At 40.3% G+C, this 21499-nt stretch overlaps 2 protein-coding genes across 2 annotated transcripts; both read left to right on the forward strand.

Moving 5' to 3' along the window:
* The first annotated feature begins 1058 nt into the window (after window positions 1-1058).
* On the forward strand, window positions 1059-8998 carry LOC144539727 (cytochrome P450 2J4-like). Its single transcript, XM_078285649.1, has 8 exons — window positions 1059-1092; window positions 2237-2407; window positions 2487-2647; window positions 3158-3334; window positions 4479-4620; window positions 6128-6318; window positions 6439-6580; window positions 8817-8998. The coding sequence occupies exons 1-8, from the start codon at window positions 1059-1061 to the stop codon at window positions 8996-8998; spliced, it is 1200 nt and encodes a 399-aa protein (XP_078141775.1).
* Window positions 8999-12207: 3209 nt separating this feature from the next.
* On the forward strand, window positions 12208-21005 carry LOC144539728 (cytochrome P450 2J6-like). Its single transcript, XM_078285650.1, is given in 9 exon segments — window positions 12208-12414; window positions 12691-12853; window positions 16525-16674; window positions 16764-16924; window positions 17116-17292; window positions 18164-18305; window positions 20044-20231; window positions 20350-20491; window positions 20824-21005. Coding segments are annotated over 9 exon segments (1512 nt in total).
* Window positions 21006-21499: the final 494 nt, after the last annotated feature.

Here is a 21499-nt window from a genome sequence, read left to right on the forward strand (position 1 = left end):
TAGGGACTACGGTAACCAAATCCGGGAAATAATTAAGTTGGTCATCATGCTAAATTCTGCCAGAATAGTATATGCATAAGAAAACTTTCTGTATTGTTTAACCCACAACTTTACTGAACTTCACATGTTGAGTTATTCAATTATGGATATATATATATTTTTGAAGAATAGGACTAACAGATATATGGTAGCCTACATTATTGTGGCACTATCGATAGATGTGTCATTTGCAACTTCAATCACAACAAACATATACAAAATGTATCAAAGAATATGAAACTTTTTTTTTAGAAGTTTTTTAGAAGTCACGCACTGTCAATACTATACTATACTGCTCAGAAAGTCGCTAGAAGTCACCAGATGATGTCATACGATAATTTGCATATCAATATATAATGCTGCACTTGTTATGCACGCCGCGGCGTAGCCCGTTTTAATATAAGTGCTGACTCCGCCCACCCGGGCCAGTTTCGGCGTACGCCAGTAGAAATTACAAGTGGACCCTATTTTACAGTCCCTGCTCTCAGCGGAGGGAGGGGGGCTACACTGTGACCATCAGACCTCTCTTGATTAGACAAGCAAGTAGAGCAAACCGGCATCAGCCGTACCAATTTATTGCCAAATGCTTTGGGATTCAACACTTTAACATTGCTTCCCATGGTCAGAAAATGTCGCCAGATTTGTCGCTAGTCGCTTTTGAGAAATAAAGTCACCAGGGGGCTCTGAAAAGTCGCTAAGTCTAGCGTCAAGGTCGCCAAATTGTCAACACTGACGCCAAAATGTACTATAGAACCGTGTAGGCAGGCTGTCCGTGTCCGCTACTCGTCCGTGGCATTTTTTTTGAGTATATCAGGACCTTACAATCAGCAGCTCAATTCACTTTCTCAGCCAGAATCTGACAGCTGGCCAAACAGTAGCGTATTAAGCACGATTTTTGCGGTTAAAAAAGTGGGGGGGACACAAACGGGATTTTGAAAAGAGGGGGGGACATGTCCCCCCCATCCCCAGTGGAAATTACGTCCCAGTGCATACCACAGGTAATAACGCTACCTACCGTTATGGTTTGCAGGACAGCAGAAGATGTGGATGTCTGTAAATTGACGGCAAAGAGTGTGGCTGTGTGAGATCCAATATGGCATTATCAGTGTATGGGAGTCAATGTGGCATTTAGCCCATAGGCAAGAGGCCATCTCTTAGTCAAAGATGCCCTCTAGAGGCCATCTCACTAAGCGTTACCTGACTGACTGACTGACTGACCTGAATTTTCCTCGTGATGCCCTCGGCTGCGGCGTAAGAAAAATCAGTCTCATATCAGTCTCATAAAGTTAACTTGGAATATCAACTAATAATTGAATAATTATTATTGAAATTTCAATATTAATAGTTCATCTACAATGCACACAGAGGCTAATCTTGTGTATCGACAGTTCTCCACACAGTATTTTGTGACTGTTGTGGTTAATAATACTGTATCCATAGGAAAGCATTGATGAATGAATATACTGTTTATTACATTGCTCTGTCTCCCAGTCAATGTGACAGTTGACACAATGTGAGGTTGTTTGCACTTTCAAGAAGGTTAAAAACTTGCCCTTGCTAATGTAAATTTTTCTGACTTGGCACTTGGAAGTGTGGAGAACAGACAACCATCCTTTAACCTTTGGGAAATATCTGTATTTATGTGTTGTGTGCACGCATCTTTGTCTTCCTATTTTCATTTGAACCTGTTGTTTAAGATATATCTATGTCATCTTTAAGATAAGCACACTTTTGTTTTCAAAAAGTTTTCAATAGCGCCTTAAAACTTATTGATGAATGCTTACATTAGTCATGTACACTGAATATACCAAATATTAGGGACATCTTCCTGATATTTAGTTGCAGCCCCTTTTGCACAATTCACATCTCAGTTGTCTCAGAGCTTAAAAATCCTTCTCTAACTCGTCTACCTCTCTTTATCTATATCTCCTCCTTTGTGATTGGTATAGATTTAATAAGAGAAATCAATAAGGGGCAATGGCTTTCACCTGGATTCACCTCATCAGTATAGAGCATGAAAAGAGCCCTAACATCACTAATATTGTCCCTAATATTTTGTTTGGTGTATAGCAACAACAGATATGGATAGATTTAATAACCTAGTAATAGATTGAAAATTTGTCCAATGAATTTGATTCCCATTAGGATTAGGCTTAGGTTTTCAGGTTCTTTTTCTACTGTTGACAAGTTTGTTCAGCCCCTGAATATTTCCCCTCAGGTGTAGTTTTCACTAACGGCCATATGTGGAAGCAGCAGAGGCGTTTTGCACTTTCTACCCTCAAATACTTCGGAGTTGGCAAGAAGTCCCTGGAACCTGCCATCTTGGATGAATTCACATATTGTGCTAAAGACATTGCTGACCATAAAGGTAAATAGCGAATGCATAGTGAGACATTTGGAATGAATAGATACATCATTTACATATAATTGTCTGTTTAACTGTGCAGGTAAGCCCTTTAATCCACACTTAATCATCAACAATGCTGTCTCCAACATGATCTGCTCCCTGGTTTTTGGTCATCGCTTTGAGTACGCGGATGAGAGGTTCAGGAAACTGATAAGGAAGTTTGACACTGCTCTCCAGATTGAAGGCTCCATTTGGGCACAGGTAAGTAATATATACACTATGGCAAAAAGTATACAGACAGCGCTAATTAGTGGATTCTGGTATATAAAATCCCATGCAATCTCCTTACACAAATATTGGCAGTAGAATGGGCCGTACTGAAGAGCTCAGTGACCTTCAACGTCATAGGAAGGCAGCAATGTTCCGACATCTTGTGGAAAGCCTTCCCAGAAGAGTGGAGGCTGTTATAGCAGCAAAGGGGGGGACAAACTACACATTAATGCCCATGATTTTGGAATGAGATGTTTGATGAGCAAGTGTCCACATACTTTTGGCCATGTACTGTATATGGTATATACCCAGCTTAAGGTCACTGGACAATGTTGCTCCATATTATGGAAAATGTGCATGGTGCATGTGAGCTGATTTGTAAATGGATACATTATCAATATTCAGTGATATTTAAGTAGGTTGCCGCAAATTTATTTGAAACACTTTTATCCAGCTTTCAGAAATCTTTAATCATTACATTGTTGTCACTTAATTCTGCAGCTCTACAACTCATTCCCTCTGCTGATGAGATGTTTGCCGGGGCCACACCAGACTGTCCAGCACATCTGGAATGACGTGAAGGACTTGATAAGAGCAGAGCTTAAAGAGCACAAAGACAACTGGGATCCCGCAGAGCCGAGAGACTACATCGACTGCTACCTGACGGAGATTCAGACGGTGACTAGCAATAGAAAGCTTCAATTACACTATCTGAATGTAAAATTAAACTTTATATACAGCATAAGTAAAAAGTAAATTCGGAAAGCTTGTGATACATTGCTTAAGATGATATGAAAAAAACAAAACATTTTTGCAATATGTTTCTTGTTTTCACATACATAGTAGACCTATCCACTGCTAAGGTATCAAACTGACATAGCTTTTACATTTGGCATCATTCCCAGTAGGTGGTGGTGATAGTCCAAAGCTCAAATGTGCAATTTTGCACTCTTATCACTATCAGCATACTTAAAGGATAAGGCTGGTGCTTTTTAATGCATTGCTTACCGTCAACAAATCCTATGAAAATAACAAAATCAACAATGCGTTTGCTCTACTCCCGTTACTTTCTGACTTCCCACGTACCGTTTTTAGCCGTCAACCCGGATGTCATTGGCTCCAATTGTAAGCTAAAAACCTTGAAATACAGCTCACAAAGACATAGTTTCAATTTTAAAAATCGCTAACTGTTACCACGAAAAGTCAGGCTGTTGTAGTTATTACCAAATCAAATTCAAATGGGAACAAATTCTTCATTACGCTGGGGACTATTTTCGGAGCTACAAAACTACTTTCCTGAGATCGCAAACGTCTTTACAGCCGGCTTATTAAGTTGTTTGAGGAAAAAGTCGGCTGGCCCGGTGCAGCGCGATGATGAAATATGTTGCCCAGAGCAACGGCATGGCTCTTTGACGCGTTTTTAATCGTTTTTTTAATACAATGGAGTTCTATGGCTGCTGGGACATGGCTGCATTGGGCACCGGCTACATGGACGAGACTTGTTGGCAAAACAAAATCATTGCCGATTTTGTTATTTTCATAGGATTTGTTGACGGTAAGCAATGCATTAAAAAACACCAGCCTTATCCTTTAATATTTAACTTTAGTCCACTAAAGCAAAATATTAAAAGGTTTAAAAAGCTTTCCAGTAAGGATTAAAAGGTTTTTAACACTGACTTGAAAGTAAATTCAATCAACAAGGCTATCATGACCTTGGCTTGTAGTTAGTAGTTATGGGTTAATGCCAACATGTAAGTGTTCTGACTTTTTTTTTTTTTTTTTTTTTAACAGTTCATTCTAATGTATTTGGATATATTTTCAGAGTAAAGGGGATGCTCAGACTACTTTTGATGAGGTTAACCTGGTGATTTGTGCCTTGGATCTGTTTGTGGCCGGCTCTGAGACCACATCCACCACCCTTCGCTGGGCCTTCCTCTACATGGCAAAGTACCCAGAGATTCAGGGTAGGATCACTGAACAGGCCAAAGAAGCTCTTTGGTCTGACTCAATGGTGTGCACAGGTGTTGACCAAACAGCAAAATTGGCAGCATTAATTTAACTGTGTAGTGTGTAAAATCAACATTAAGCCAGCGTCCAGCGGCCAAAGTCCAAACCCATCTAACACCCATTTTACATTTTTAGATATTTCTGAAAAGCCGTTCCATAGCCATATCTGCTCTATGAGTGGACGAACAACTATCCAATCAACACTTGTCAACACTAAATAAAATTGCCATTGAAAAATCAACACTTTTTTTTGGAAAATGTGCTGGCCAGATGTCCTGAAACACTCCAGCCTTGTTTAGTAATTGTCATTTTCTGTTCCCATTTTCTCCTGCCTGCTCCAGAGAGTTTGTGCAAGCCACTCACAAGTATTACAAGAAACATCTCTTCTCTCCAGTTTTTTTGTTTTGTTTAAAGTTTAATTATGTTTGGACTACTGAACTGTTTAGTACTGGGAATTAGGGCTGCACGATATATCGTTATATGCGCAATAGTCACATCGCAGGACGTGCGATGTCAAGTAAGGCAAATTAACTCAAACACGTCATGCTACAACTTTTTTGCTGCTTGATACAAAAAGGAAAACTCGCATGGTTCTCATTTTCCATGACTAATCTATAAGAGAAGTCTGTCTGATATAACATAATTTTCTCCGATTTAAGGGTTTGTTATAAGAGTAGCGTATGTTACCTTTCCAGCTTTCGCGGCTCCGAACCGTAGTTGGGAAGCCTCTGGTGTTGTGCTAGCCTATTTTAGCTTAGCCTGGCTCGTAGCTGGTAACAAGCTTTTTACTAAGAGTCTGGACCAACTCTGCAGTGGAGAACTGGCACTTTATTTCGGTACAGCAGCGAACATAATGCACGGCCTCTCGGTGACGTTCTAAGCTCTTTTCCCGCTAACTATGGTAACTTTACTCACTTAGCATCCTGCAACTCGCTCTGGCTGCGGCTAAAAACACACTCACTTCCTACTACGTCACCCGCGCAGGTTACCCACAAGGCCACCTTCTTAAAGGGGCAAGGCTTGATAGAGCTATTCAAGTCATTTGGTGAAAATTCCTGTATTTTTTCATATCGCAATATATATCGCAGAAGAAAAAAATATTGCAATGTCAGTTTTTTCCAATATCGTGCAGCCCTACTGGGAATAGGTTGAAAAGCAAACTTAGATCATGTAATTCTTTTTACTCCATGCTGACTTATATGGTACATCAGTGGTAGCATGGCCATATGCCGCAAGAACTCACTCAAAAATATAACTGTTAAAAAACAAGAAGGATTTTCTAAACTGGTTGATTGCTGCAGATCAACAGGGAGACAAATCTACTTGGCTACTTGGTACTAGCAGGAATCCAACATGGCACTGTCCATGCAGTCCTAGAAAGTTGCTCTATAAATTGTTATGATGTAGCCAGAAAGCCTCTTGGTGAAATAAGCCCTTCTTATCTGTTCCTCTCCTGCTCCATAGAAAAGGTCCAGGCTGAGATAGACAGAGTGATTGGACAATCCAGACAGCCATCCATGGCAGACCGTACCAACCTGCCCTATACTGATGCTGTCATCCATGAGGTCCAGAGGATGGGCAACATAGTTCCTCTCAGCCTGCCCTCTCATGTCACCAGCAGGGACATCCAGCTGGGAGGATACACAGTCCCAAAGGTAATTTCTCAATGCGACTTACTTAGCACTGTAAAAGATATAATGATGTTCAATTAAGGAGTTTTCACGTCATGTACCATATTGCTTTTTAATGAGTTTTGATTGCAATCCAATCCTCAGGGTGTTACAATAATTCCAAATTTGACCTCGGGGCTGTTCGACAAGAGCGACTGGGAGACGCCCTTCACCTTTAACCCAGGACACTTTCTAAATGAGGAGAACAAGTTTGTGAAGCGAGCTGCATTCCTCCCTTTCTCTGCTGGTAAGGAGCAACACAATGATTCACTCATTCATTCGCCTGCTGAAACACCCTGGACAGGTTGCCAGTCCATCACAGAGTGAACACAGATAGACAGTCACACTCACACTCACACCTATGGGCAATTCAGAGTCTCCAATCTGGACTGCTGGAGGAAACCGGAGCACCCAGAGGAAACCCACATGATCAAAGGGAGAACATGCAAACTCCACACAGAAAGGACCGGGGCCAGGAAGTCAGATTTGCAGAGCTTCAAGTTAGGATTAAAGTAATAGTGATGCCACTAATTCACTATCTCCTTTTTTACCACAACGGTTGGCATAACAACCAGCTCCTCTTCCTATAAAGCCCTTTTTAGAAAATCCGACTATGATCCCTCTCCTCTTAATAATTACAAACCTATTTCTAAGCTTCCTTTCATCTACAGAATACTGGAGAAAATAGTAGCAACGTTTTTGATAAATTTCAATCTGGTTTCCATCAAAAACGCAGTACTGAGACTGCCCTGCTTAGACTTACTAATGACATCCTTATGTGTGCTGATAACGGTGATTACTCCAACTTAGTGCTTCTCAACTTAATCGCTGTTTTCAACACCATTGATCATGCCATCTTCATTGATAGGCTTAGCAAATAGGTTGGTATTTCAGCCACTGCTCTGAATGGTTCTCCTCCTACCTGTCTAACAGATATTTCATGGTTTCCAGTAGCACTTCCATGTCCTCATCTGCTCCTCTACTTTGCGGGGTTCCCCAGGGTTCTATCCTTGGACCTATTCTGTTCTCAATATATCTCACTATGCTTCCTTTGGGTCAGATAGTCAAGTTCAATAGTTTTGGTTGTATCTCAAATCAAATATTATGCTGATACTCAACTGTACTTATCTGTTAAGACCAATAATTTGGGTAATCTAATCACCCTTCATGACTGTTTGGGTGCTATTAAGGACTGGATGTCAGACAAACCTGAGGTCCTTGTTATCAGCCCTGATCGTTTGGCTAGCGAACATCATCAACATCATATTAGCCTTCTAGCTCCTACCATTAAGGCCTCCGCTAAATATCTGGGCGTTATGTTTGACCAGCACCAATGAATTTTGAGCAACATATCAACAAGCTAGTTCAATCCTGTTTTCTCCAACTAAGACATATTGTAAAAATTAGATCAGTGCTATCTGTCAAAGATCTGGAACGCCTAATTCATGTTTTCATTTTCTCACATTTAGATTACTGCAATGCCCTATTCTCTTGCCTTAGCCAGGCAGCCTTGGCTCGGCTACAACTGGTCCAGAATGCGGCAGCCAGGTTATTAAATAGGACTAACCATATGGCCCATATAACTCCAATTCTCGCCTCACTGCAGTGGCTGCCCGTCAAGTAAATTTAATTCTAGGATTTTTTTTTAGGGTGCCCCTGTGGCTCAACTGGTAGAGTGCATATCAGTAAGTGACAGTTCTAATCGCACCAGCACATGTTTAAATCTGGCCTGTGCCCTTTGCTGCATGTCATCTGTCTTTCTTGTCAATCTGTACTGCTTCACTGTCAAAAGGCAAAAAGCCACACCAAAAAACAATTATTTTAATCACTTACAAGGCCTTGATTATATTATATTTGTGAACTGCTGACTCTGTATAGGCCTGCAAGGTCATTTAGGTCCTCCAATCAAAGCCTACTAGTCATCCCCAGCCCCAGCCTCAAAACTAAGGGAGACTGTGCCTTTGCAGTTTTGGCCCCAGCTCTCTGGGAATCGTCTCCCCCAACCGAAGTCTGCTGATTCTTTTACGCAACTCTTAAAAAACCCACTTTTATACGCTGGACTTTTATAGACTTTTAATGGAAAGTGGTATGGGTTTCTTTTTTTATTTGGTTATGATTTGTGCGTATGTATGATCTTGTGTATGTATTTTAATAGGTTTGGGCTCGGGTTTGTAAATGTTTGATGTTGCATGTGTACTTTATATATGTGTATGATTGTGTTATTTTAAGATACCTTTTAAGGGTTTGCCTATATTTAAAGCTGTTTTGTTACCATGTGTCCTTTTGTCTTTCATGTCGTCTTTCTTTTTATTCTCTCTTTGTGAAGTGCTTTGTAAAAAAAAAATCGCTATATAATTAACTTTTACTTACTTTGGAGATCATGGTTGTCATTGATCCATGTGATTGCTTAGTAGAAATCACCCATTGTCAAATAAACATTCAGTTTTTGTCTTCCATAATTTGAGGATGTTTTTCTGTCCCAGGTAAACGAGTGTGTCTCGGGGAGAACCTGGCCAGGATGGAGCTTTTCCTCTTCTTCACCTCCTTCATGCAGCGGTTCACCTTCTCCATGCCTGCTGGTGTGAAGCCTTCACTTGACTACCGCTTTGGGCTCACTCTGGCACCGGCTCACTATGAAATCTGTGCTATCCTGCGTCAAGAGTAATTCTGTCCAATGGAAAACCCCTTCAGAAACCAACAACCATCTTTTTTTTTGTAGTCAGCAATCTGCCGATATTGCCCTTTCATTAAAAGGTCAGATGTCAGGCAGTCATGGGATCAACTGCCAATATGATGGAGGTTCCTCTACGACCACAGATACATAGAAACACGCTATTAAATCTGCAATGAACTTTTCTATGAACATTTCATTTATTCATTTAGTTGCTCAATAATGACTTTTGTATATTATTTCTTCATTTAAATGTAGTAGGTGAAGGTATCCCAGAGATTCCCTACCATTTAATTGGTGTGGTGGGTCACCCTGCCCTAAAGAGCTGCTAACCCTAAAAATACCTACATCCACTTCTAATTCATCTGCATCTAAATTTGATGCCAGTACAGAAATATCTACAAAGGACCAATTTCTGTAATCAAGTGCAGGGAGTGAAAGACTTATTTTAAGACAATTTTATTTTTATGTGGGCTTTCTTATTGGCAAGTCCTACATACCTCCATTTTCAATAAAATGTCAAGTTTTGTATCTGTTTTTGCTTGTTAAAGGAAATTTGGTTTGTGAAGCCCCCTCGTAGTTATTCCTTTCATACAGGGAGAAAATTTCACCTGAAAACCCCAATGATAGAGCCTTAATATAAATGTTACTGGGGACCCAATAGGATGATGAGTACGCTGAAAGTTCGGAGAAATTCAAAGACAACGAAGGAATAACAGGCCAACGAGTTAGAAACATTGAGATTTTACTGAAATACAAGCTACTTAGAGGATCATTTGTATGCTACATTTTTAGAAGGTCTTGAATGACATTCTAAGAGGTATGTAACATTTGCTGATCAAAAATGGCCACATTAAAATACCAGTGTGTTAGTTTGGCATGACGCTCTCTCCATACAAGAGAGGACAGCATATACCAGAGCTAGTGTTAAAGTAGCTTTACATCTCTGGTGAGATGCTTTTGATTCTACTGCTAACAGCAGTAGTCTGACGTCTGATGGCCTAGCTGTGGTAGGGACAACACAACATTTGGAAATTTGACAGTCAAACATTCATCTAATCATGACTCTTGACTCCATCATGTGTGTTTGCCATTTTATGGTGAGTGTTGAATACCAGCAGATATTACACTTACACAGTGGTCCCGAGCGTGGAGGAAGTCAAAGAGCTCCTCAGTACAGTCCTCCTCAGTCGCAGACCGAGAGCCAACTCTGGTCTCACATTGCTCCAGTCGCTCCCGAGTGTGGCCGCAATGCTCTGCCTCTTCACATTTCTGTCACATTGTCTCAAAGGGATCCTAGAATAGAATATTCAACATTTAGTATATGACATTTGATTGATGCACTTCACCAACGCTTCCTATGGATCCAGGAACACATATTTTCAGTATGAGGGGGTTATAGTGGAGGCTATCTTGCTTTTTCTATAAAGGACAACATTATAACCACCCAACATGTGACTTGAACCCACTACCCAGAGATTGGCCATACCTCTGCTGGAGAGCAGCGAAGGCATTGGTAAAAGGAAAAGGGCTGTTGGCATAAGGTAGGGTGACATTCAATTACAAGTGGTCCAACAGTAGGCCTACATGATATTTAAACTGTTCAGACTCCTCTTGAAGAAGATTGGAAAGAACCACCTTGAGCATTGCAGGTCTTCATGTACAAAGTTGGGGGTCTTCATGTTCAAAGTTGTTCACTGGACCACTATCAAGTCAGCAAAAATAAAATCATGGAACTTCTGGTAACAACCTTCAAAATAAAACCCATATTAATGAACATTTGTTGCAACGTTGTTTGAGTAATACATGTGCAAGGTATAGACTACATTTAAGGATGAGAATGGTAAATAAAAATGCAATTGATTTTTTCCAAAAAAATTGTTTTCACAGCATAGGCATATAGGTCTATACAAGATGCAGTAAGCTATATATGGCTGCCAGAACATCAGACACTTACTCAAACTCAAACGTTAGCTTATACCACACCACTTGGAGGGATATCATGAAGAAACACATTTTAACCTGTCATTTGGTATGTGTTTAAATCATCAAATTTTAGCCTAAATTTTGTTACCTTGAATTTACCTGTTAGTATTTACAAATGAACAAATGAAATGAACCACTTTTTCTCAAAGCAGAAATCACCAGAATATTAAACCTCAAACCTCAAACCTGAGATGTTGTCAAGATATAAAACCTGGAGCTGCTCCATTGCTGATTAGGAGGCTGATGCTGTAGATCCACGGTGCTCATTTGAGTGTTTACAGCCTGGACAAATGAGCTGTGCTCAATTACAGCTCTATTATTTCTAAACCAGAAAAATCTACCCAAACTGTTTGTCTGTTAGCAGGATTACGACTGGCCCGATTTTCATGAAACTTCATGGAAGGGTGTAGCATGGGCCAAGGAAGAACCCATTAAATTTTGGAGCGGATCCGGATCCGACTCACGAACAAGCAATAATAGCACGAACCTTGGCGGAGGTCTGCGCTCTGAGAGTGCCCTTCTAGTTCTCTATAGCACAGCTCCTAATTTACATCCTGATGACATCACTAGTTTATATTACTAGCCAATCATTTCAGTTTTCTGGTTTCTGGCTTTGGGACACAGATGCTCATATTAACAAATATTGATTGGTCTGTCTCATACCATAAAATACAAATTAATTAATGAGTGGTATTTCGCTTTATGATATAACAGAAATACAGGATTAGAAGGATTAGTAATTAATATGGCCAGTGTTAAGTAATGTAAGAGATCATCAGACTGCAAAAAACAATACACACTCCTGTGCAACAGGTGGCAATATACCTTAGTTTGTGATATGTCAACAATGAGAACCTACATTTTGGAAACAGAGTCCATTACTTCAATTATTTCCTTTGCTGTTGGCTGATAAACAAACATTATTTAACTGCTGACATTCTGTCTGCACAGTTAACACCAGGCAACACACCATATAGACTAACCTACTATTAAGTTAGACTCCATCATAGTTGCATTATAACAGGGCAACTGATTAACAATGTTTGATGTTCGATTTTCACAAACAAAGAGGTCAAAGTCAAGGAAAAGAAGCATTTGATTGGCAGATACCCATAGGCCTTTGTCGTGTGGCAAAGAGCAACAACACCAAACTTCTCTCACACAGCAGGAAGTTAAAACTGTTTTCATCGAAAAGGGCCGAAGCCCTTGTTTGCAAAATGGATTCAGTCTCTTCTGTATTTGGATCCTCTGTTCGTTGGGTGGATGCTCAGAGTCTGCTCCTCTTCACTGTGGTCTTCTTCCTCATAGCAGATTATATCAAGAACCGCCGGCCAAGCAGCTTCCCTCCTGGACCCTGGGCATTACCTTTTGTGGGGAACATATTTACTGTGGACTTTAACAGGGCCCACGAGGATCTGACTCAGGTATTAACAGAGGTTATGTCAAATGTTAAAATTGTGTCAACACTGCTAATTGATAGGGTACATCTTTTTGTCATTTAACTATCTGATTCTTATTACACGTGTTAACCAAGATCTTCAGCAGCATGTTTTTTTTTCCGTCTCTTGATACTGTTTTTCCTGGCTGTACCACATCTCGGCCTGTAACTACCTTTACCATCAAACTTGTTTACTCTCCAGTCACATACACACATCTTTGGGGGGGCTATGCTATTCCTCCTCTCTCAAACCTCCTTACAGTTAGCAGAGAGATATGGAGACGTGTACAGCCTGAGAATGGGTCAGATGTGGATGGTGGTGTTGAATGGGTTCCCGATCCTGAAAGAGGCTCTGGTGGCCCAGGGAGACTGCCTGGCAGACCGCCCAATACTTCCTCTCCAGGAGGAGATATCACTCAGTCGAGGTGAGAGGACTTATCACGCACATAGAGGCTAATCCATAGTCAGAACACTGGCAGCAGCATTCTGAATGAGCTGTATCCACCCCAGAGGTTTTTTTGGGGGGGAGACCGGACAAATGACCATTGCAGTAGTCTAACTTACTGGTACTGAAAGCTTGTATCAGCTTTTCTAAGTCAGGTTTTGACATAAGACCCCTTATTTTCGCTATATTTTTAAGATGATAAAAAGCTGATCTTGTAATGTTATTGATATGGTTGTTAAAATTGACATCGGAATCCACAATAACACCAAGATTCCGCTTGGTCTTTACTCTTGAAAGTCAAGGAATCAAGGTGAGCCCTAATTTAACTTTAACTAATTTAACTGTTCCTTAGTACCAAAGATAATTAGCCTACCTCAGTTTTGTCCTTATTTAGTTGAAAAAAGTTTTGGCACATCCAGTCATTAATTTCCTCATTGCCCTAAATCAGTGAATATACAGGACCAAAGTCACTAGGAAAAAGAGATATATAGAGCTGAGTATCATCTGCATAATTTTGGTAATGAATGTTGTTTTTCAGTATGACATGACCACAGAATTTGAATGGATAGAATGGCCTTTCCACTGTTTCCACTATGGTATTTTGGCTAGTAGGCTACACCAAAAAATGGCGCCTATGTTTAGTTTCTATGGTGACAACGGAAGTTTGGCCATTAAGGCCGTAAAGTGTGTCACACCGGCTGCCACACAGCCTGAGTGGGTAAGCTTTGTAATGTTATAAGACTAACGTTAAATGAATAAAATGTGATGACTTACCAACAGTGATATAGCTAGGGTTGGGTACCGAAACCCGGTACCACTATGGCATCGGTTTGTACGACCAGTACCTACCGGACCGAATTGCAACGCAGATTTCGGTGCCTCATTTCGGTGCCATGCCTGAGCTGCCGATTGAAATATCCGCCCTCCGGTGCTCCGAAACCTGCCGCTTTCCTCTCCCGTGCGACTTGCCTTCCAACTTTTGGACGAAAGTCAGAACAGCAGCGCCGCTCGTCAATGTCACATTTTGGTCGCTTAGCCAATCAGATAAAAGAAGAAGCGGGTCATAAAAGTTTTCAGTACCGATAACGTCCGGTACATACAAACTGTCAGTTATTTGTTAATATGTAACACGTGAAAAGTAATTAAGGACAAATGCGTTTGGCTCATATAAAACTTTTAATAACTAGAATGTCACAATAAATAGAAAATGTTGATGTTGATTTCAGGAGAGGAGTCATATTCTGCCAGCAAAGCAGACATGGTTATATTTCTGCAAAAGAACTATTTAAGAAGAAGAGTAGAAGAATTTGTAAAAGAGTCGAAGTCTAGAATTTTGCACTTGGTATTTCTTTTGCTGTTATTTATTAGTATTGTAACTGTTATTTACTGTTAAATTATTGTAGTTGACTTGGTTGGTTTAATTTATTATATATTGTTACATTTCTTTGCCATTGCAATAAAAAATGTTCTTTAACCCTTTATACTCTGCAATAGAAATGGTCCGCCAGAGCCTACACTGGTATTTTTGCTTACTGTGATGTCATTTTTTGGAGTATCTTCAAATGTTTCATATCCCTAAAATCTGCACAATCCAAGCTAAAAGGCTATGTAAATCAATAAACCATAATTACTGGAAAAAATATTGAAATTGTGTCATAAATAAAAAATCTGACAAAATTGGACACGCTTTTTGACCAAAATTTGCCAAATACACACACTAAACATATTTAGCCACAGAAATTGTAAATGTTAGGAACATGAACAAAATATTTCTCAACACTCCAAAATTTATTTGAACTATGTAGCCTACATCTTTTAGTTTTTGAGATATGCTTATTTTTGTGAGCAGAGTGCAAAGGTGCTTTTGGCCCTCCCACCCCGGTGAAGAGGGTAACCTATGTCTGGAAGGCACCTGCCCACTCTCCGTTTCCTCTCTGCCCGAGAGAGAAACATTAGCATTTGGCTAGCCAATATTAGCAGTTGGCCAGCCAATATTAGCAGCTGGCTAGCCAATATTCGCAGTGGATAGTCAACTGCTAATGCTTCTCCAGGGTCGGCGGCAGGAGACGTTTTGGGGATAGCGCAGCTGAGAGCGGAGCTGAGGGCAGAGCTCGCTGACAATCAGGCTTCCTCCTCGGTCAGACACATATCATATGTACAATATTATCAATGGGTACGCTCCTCAATACTTGTGTTCTCAGATAACAATGGTCCATACTCAGCATAACTATAATACCAGGGCCAGTGTGCGTTCATGTCAAGTGCCTCGAGTGAATAATGCAGCTAGAAGTTCCTTTTTTTACACTGATGCCATGTTGTGGAACAGCCTTCAGTTACACATCAAGTTTTTAAATATGAGAGGGGCTTATAGAAGTCAGGTTAGGACTTTTTTATGGAACAGGGTAACAGATTTATGTTCAGTCTTTTAACATCTTGGGACCATGTTGGAAATAAGTGTTTTTCACTTTAACATGTTATCCTTTGGATTTTTTGTTTTGTTTTTGTCTGCTAATCCACAAATAAAATCAATCAATCAATCAATCAATCAAAGCAAAGCAAAGTTTCCACGTTAATGTAGAACCTCCTTGGTTTAGAACCTCCTTGGTTTCCATTGCTTGGTCCTTGCTGCGACTTGCTGTAAATTGGATTATACGGAAGCTAGGCCAATGGTACCAAGGAGGTTTTATATTATGGAATGGTACACATAAAAATGGCCGCCGCTCCGACCATCCAGGAGCATTGATTTGAATGGAAGGGACCGTTCTATCCATTCAAATTCTGTAGACATGACTTAGGGGAAGCATATAGAGGTTGAATGAAAGAGGGACGAGGATTGAGCCCTGTGGAACTCCACATCCTACTGACCCTTTCAGAGACAAAGTCACCAATAGAGACAAAGACAAAGGTTTTGAACCACGTCAAGACCGGGCCAGAGAGTCCAACCCAATTTTCTAGTGTATCTAATAGTATTGCATGATGAACAGTGTCAAATATAGCACTAAGATCCAAAAGTACAAGGATAGAAAGTTTACAATGATAATACAAGGATAGAAAGATGGTTAAAAACTTTCCCTCGCTAAAGTAAATCTTACTGACTTGGCACTAGGAAATGTGGAGAAGGGGAGAGTCGACAAAAGACAGGTGAGGCTGTGAGGAACAAACAAACCTTCCTCTAACCTTTGGGAAATCTGTATTTGTGTGTTGTGGGCACACATATTTGTCTTCCCATTTTAATTTGAGCCTGATGTTTAAAATATATCTGTTATCTTTACGATAAGCGCACATTTGTTTTCAAATCGTTTTCAGTAGCGCCTTAAACCTTAATGATGAATGCATACATTAATTTAATAAGGGAAATTAATAAGGGATAATGGCTCGATTCACCTCATCCCTAATATTTTGTACATTTAGTGCATAATAACAACAGATATGGATAGATATAATAATCTAGCAATAGATTGGAATTATGAAAATTTGTCCAATGAATTTAAATCCTATTAGGAAGTTTCTCTTGAAATAATAAATACTAAAACAAAATAAAAGATACATTTTTTTTTTTAAAAAGCATGAACTGTGAAGCATAGTTTATTTTCAGGTTCTTTTTCTACTGTTGATGACAAATTTATTCAGCCCCTGAAAATTTCCCCTCAGGTGTAATTATCACTAATGGCCATATGTGGAAGCAGCAGAGGCGTTTTGCACTTTCTACCCTCAAATATTTCGGAGTTGGCAAGAAGTCCCTGGAACCTGCCATCTTGGATTAATTCACATATTGTGCTAAAAACATTGCTGACCATAAAGGTAAATAGTGAATGCATAATGATACATTTGAATGAATAGATACACAATGAATACATACACAATTTACATAGAACTGTCTAACTGTCCAGGCAAGCCGTTTAATCCACACTTAATCATCAACAATGCTGTCTCCAACATCATCTGCTCCCTGATTTTTGGTCATCGCTTTGAGTACGCGGATGAGAGGTTCATGAAAGTAATGAGGAAGCTTGACACGGCTCTCCAGATTGAATGCTCCATTTGGTCACAGGTATGTATTATACTTATACCCAGCTCAAGACAATGTTACTTCATATTATGGAAAACGCGCATGATGCATGAGGGCTGATTTGTAAATGGATACATTAGCATTGCACTGACATTTAAGTAGGCTGTCGCAAATTAGTTAGAACCGCTTGCAGAAATCTCTCATCATTACGTTGTTATCACTCAATTCTGCAGCTCTACAACTCATTCCCTCTGCTGATGAGATGTTTGCCGGGGCCACACCAGACAGTCCAGCACATCTGGAATGAGGTGAAGGACTTGATAAGAGCAGAGCTTAAAAAGCACAAAGACAACTGGGACCCCACAGAGCCGAGAGACTACATCGACTGCTACCTGACGGAGATTCAGACGGTGACTAGCAATAGAAAACTTCAATTACACTGAACGTAAAATTAAACTTTATATACAGCATGAGTAAAAAAATAATTTGCTTGTGATGCATTGCTTATGATGATATATCATCTTTTGATTTTGGCATCATTCCCAGTAGGTGGTAGTGAAATTTCAAAGCTCAAATGTGCAATTTTGCACTCTTGTAAGCGCTTAACACGACCAGCATACTTCAACTTCAACTTTATTGTCCCGGAGGGGAAATTTGTCTTGCAGCCAGATAAAACATAGAACACACAGAGACATAGGCACACGGACTCAGATACAAAAAACATGATAAAATACATGAATACATGAATACATCAAGTGACAACAAGAAACCTAGAGTATGTTTAGCCATCACTAAAACCATCATCAGCCCCCAGTAGTTAAATGGGAAACTAATCATCAGCTGGATCATCATGAGCATTTAACAGTTTGGTGGCCTGAGAAATAAAATAATTATTCAACCTGTTAGACCTGGCCTTTGGTAGTCTAAATCTCCATCCGGAGGGTAGGAGCTCAAATTCTCCATACAAAGGATGAAGAGGACATTGTAAAATATCTCGAGCCTTAGAAGTTGCTCTCTTATGGAAGATGTGAGACCGATCAGGCAGTTTAACACCAATGATCTGCCCCTTTAACTTATAGTAGAACTTCCAAGCAAAATATTAAAAGGTTTAAAAAGCTTTCCAGTAAGGGTTAAAACCCTGACATGAAAGTAAATTCACAATTACCATCAACGAGCTATCATGACCTTATATTCGGAATATCAATGACATTTAATTGTTCTAATTGTTTGTTTTTTTTACAGTCTGTTACAGTATTGAATGTTCAGTATTTGCATTCTCAGAGTAACAGAGATGCTTAGACTACATTTGATGAGGATAACCTGGTGATTTGTGCCTTGGATCTGTTTGTGGCCGGCTCTGAGACCACATCCACCAGCCTGCGCTGGGCCTTCCTCTACATGGCAAAGTACCCCGAGATTCAGGGTAGGATCAATGAACAAGCCAATGAAGCTCTTTGGTCTGATGTGCACAGGAGTTGATGTCCTGAAACACTCCAGCATTGTTTTCAGTTTCCATTTTCTCCTTCCTGCTCCAGACAATCTATGCAAGCACTGTCACCACTAGAAGAATCTCTTCTCTACAGTTCTTTTTTGTTTTAAGGAACAATCAGTAATATGGAGTCTTTAGCATCTAACGGCAGCCATACGAACTACAACAACATCAGCAAACTTGTGTGCTCCTCCACAAGCCTCAGCCAAAGCCCCCAGCCGCCCCTCCCATCTCCCTGAGCTACCATTGCGTGAAATTGACATAAACAGACACCACCTAGCCAATGTAGCTATGTCGTGCTATAAGCTAACCCAGAGGTCTAGCAGCCCAAGCTGTTAACACTAACCAAATTTACCCAATACCCTTTAGCCGCTTTAGTAACAGGTTGTGAGCATATTGCTTGAGGGATATTTATTGATGCACAGCGAAGCTATGGCGAGCTAATTTTTGCTATGTTGCATCAACAAGAAACGTTAGCTAACGCTAGCTAGTTTGTGTGGCTAACGTTAGCTACATCATAGGTGGCTTACCTGTCAAACGGCCATCTCTACATCGGTCTTGGAAGTCCACCTTTGAAATGCTGCAGCAATGTCCGCTTTTGGAGCAGGCTTTGTCATTGGCCTTTTTGGGTTCACACTGAGGCTTTTTTTGGCTTTGTTGCAGAGGTATCTTGCAAAGCCGGCCGTTTGGCCCATGGTTTGGCAGCTGCATGTTCTTCCATGGTTGTGTCAATTAAACTGAAAGAAGTTCCAAACGCAAAGGGGTAGTTCAGGGGGCGGAGCTTGGCTGTATATAGAGAGCCTAAGTCCCTCCCCTTCCGCTGTCCCCCATGGGACCTTATTTCGGAAAAAATATGTACGGTAGTCAACGGCGAGAGACAAATAATTGTTTGATCCCGTTTGAATTGTGCCATGAATTACACATATGATGTTTTGTCAATTTAAAAGATAATTTTGCAAGTCAAGAAAGTCGCAGTTTGTCGTAAAACAGTAAAGTAACATTTAGTTTTGTGTGAAACCGCTCAGTGAACGACATCTCTCGTCTCGCACAATATACGTCACCAACACCAACATGGAACGAAGCATACGAAACACACAGGCATCGCGTTAACGTTAGCCCCCACTGTACTAAAACTATCCTAAACCAGTTTAAATCCGTTCTTACTGTCTACCTTCCAGGTTGTGTATAATACTACTGCTATCTGAGAGGGACTTGAGAGGGCTCTGGGTAGCTTGTGGCGAGAGAAAGTTATGACGTCACTTGCGTGACTTTTGGGTGTATAGTCTTTCTAATTACATATTTTTACAGTCTTATACTTCACCAGTTTTACAACAAACTGCGACTTTCTTGACTTGCAAAATTATCTTTTAAATTGATAAAACATCATATGTGTAATTAATGGCACAATTCAAAGGGGATCAAACAATTATTTGTCTCTCGCTGTTCCGAAATAAGGTCCCATGGTGGTCCACCGGAAGGGGAGGGACTTAGGCTCTCTATTTTGTGCAAGAGCCAATAAAATATTACTGGCTTGTTGCACAAAAAATATTAGTAGCCTACTTTAGGCTATAATAGGTCGAAAAGTAAACTTAGATAGATCATGAAATTCTTTAGCCTAGCTAGCCTCTTGATGAAATATGCCCTTCTTATCTGTTCCTCTCCTGCTCCATAGAAAAGGTCCAGGCTGAGATAGACAGAGTGATTGGACAATCCAGACAGCCATGCATGGCGGACCGTACCATTCTGCCCTATACTGATGCTGTCATCCATGAGGTCCAGAGGATGGGCAACATAGTTCCTCTCAGCCTGCCTCGTGTCACCAGCAGGGACATCCAGCTGGGAGGATACACAGTCCCAAAGGTAATTTCTCAAACAATGTGCTGTATTTAGCACTGTAAAAGATACAATGATTTTAAGGAGTTTTATGTCACATACCTTATTGCTTTTTAATGAGTTTTGATTGCAATCGAATCCTCAGGGTGTTATGATAATTCCCAATTTGACCTCGGTGCTGTTCGACAAGAGCGAGTGGGAGACGCCCTTCACCTTTAACCCAGGACACTTTCTAAATGAGGAGGGCCAGTTTGTGAAGCGAGCCGCATTCCTCCCTTTCTCTGCTGGTAAGGAGCAACACAATGATTCACTCATTCATTCACCTGCTTATTCCTATTCAGGGTCACAGGGGACTGGAGCCAATCATTACTGATTTGAAATATCAACACATTCAGTATGTATATTATGGAAAGCTGTTCATGTTACTTTTATTGCCATAAATCCAGGCTGGTGACAATTTCCAGAGCTTTAAATTATGGTTAAAATAATCATAACGCCCTTATGAGAATTACCATCATGGTTGTCAATGATCAGTGTGATTACTTGCCAGAAATCATCCATTGTCAAATAAACATTCAGTTTGTTTCTTTCATAAGTTGAGGATGTTTCTTTGTCCCAGGTAAACGAGTGTGTCTCGGGGAGAACCTGGCCAAGATGGAGCTTTTCCTCTTCTTCACCTCCGTCATGCAGCGGTTCACCTTCTCCATGCCTGCTGGTGTGAAGCCTTCACTTGACTACCGCTTTGGGCTCACTCTGGCACCGGCTCACTATGAAATCTGTGCTATCCTGCGTCAAGAGTAATTCTGTCCAATGGAAAAGCCCTTCAAAAACCAACAACCATCTTTTTTTGTTGTAGTCAGCATGTATGATTGTGCCATTGAGCCCTTTTATTAGAGGTCAGATGTCAGCCAGTCATGTGATCAACTGCTGATTTGATGGAGTCTCTTTTATAACCACAGCTACATAAAACAGGCTATTATATCTGCAATGAAATGTGCTTTGAACATTATTAATTTTATTGCTCAATAATGATTTTTGTAAATTCATTCTTAATTTAAAGGTAGTAAGGTATCCCAGAGTTTCCCTGCCATTTAATAGGTGTGGTGGGTCACCCTGCCCTAAAGAGCCGCTAACCCTGAAAGATTTTTATTAGTATCAGTTTCAGTGGAGAGTTTTAGTGTCCCATGATGGATTAAATGCTGTTTCAGAAGCTTTACTTCACTGACAGGAATACAATTCTGGGGAAAACACTGAACACTGAACAATTTTTTGGCATGGCAAATATAAAGACATAA

Source organism: Centroberyx gerrardi, chromosome 9 (genome assembly GCF_048128805.1).
Source record: "Centroberyx gerrardi isolate f3 chromosome 9, fCenGer3.hap1.cur.20231027, whole genome shotgun sequence".
NCBI classification, from domain to species: Eukaryota; Metazoa; Chordata; class Actinopteri; order Beryciformes; family Berycidae; genus Centroberyx; species Centroberyx gerrardi.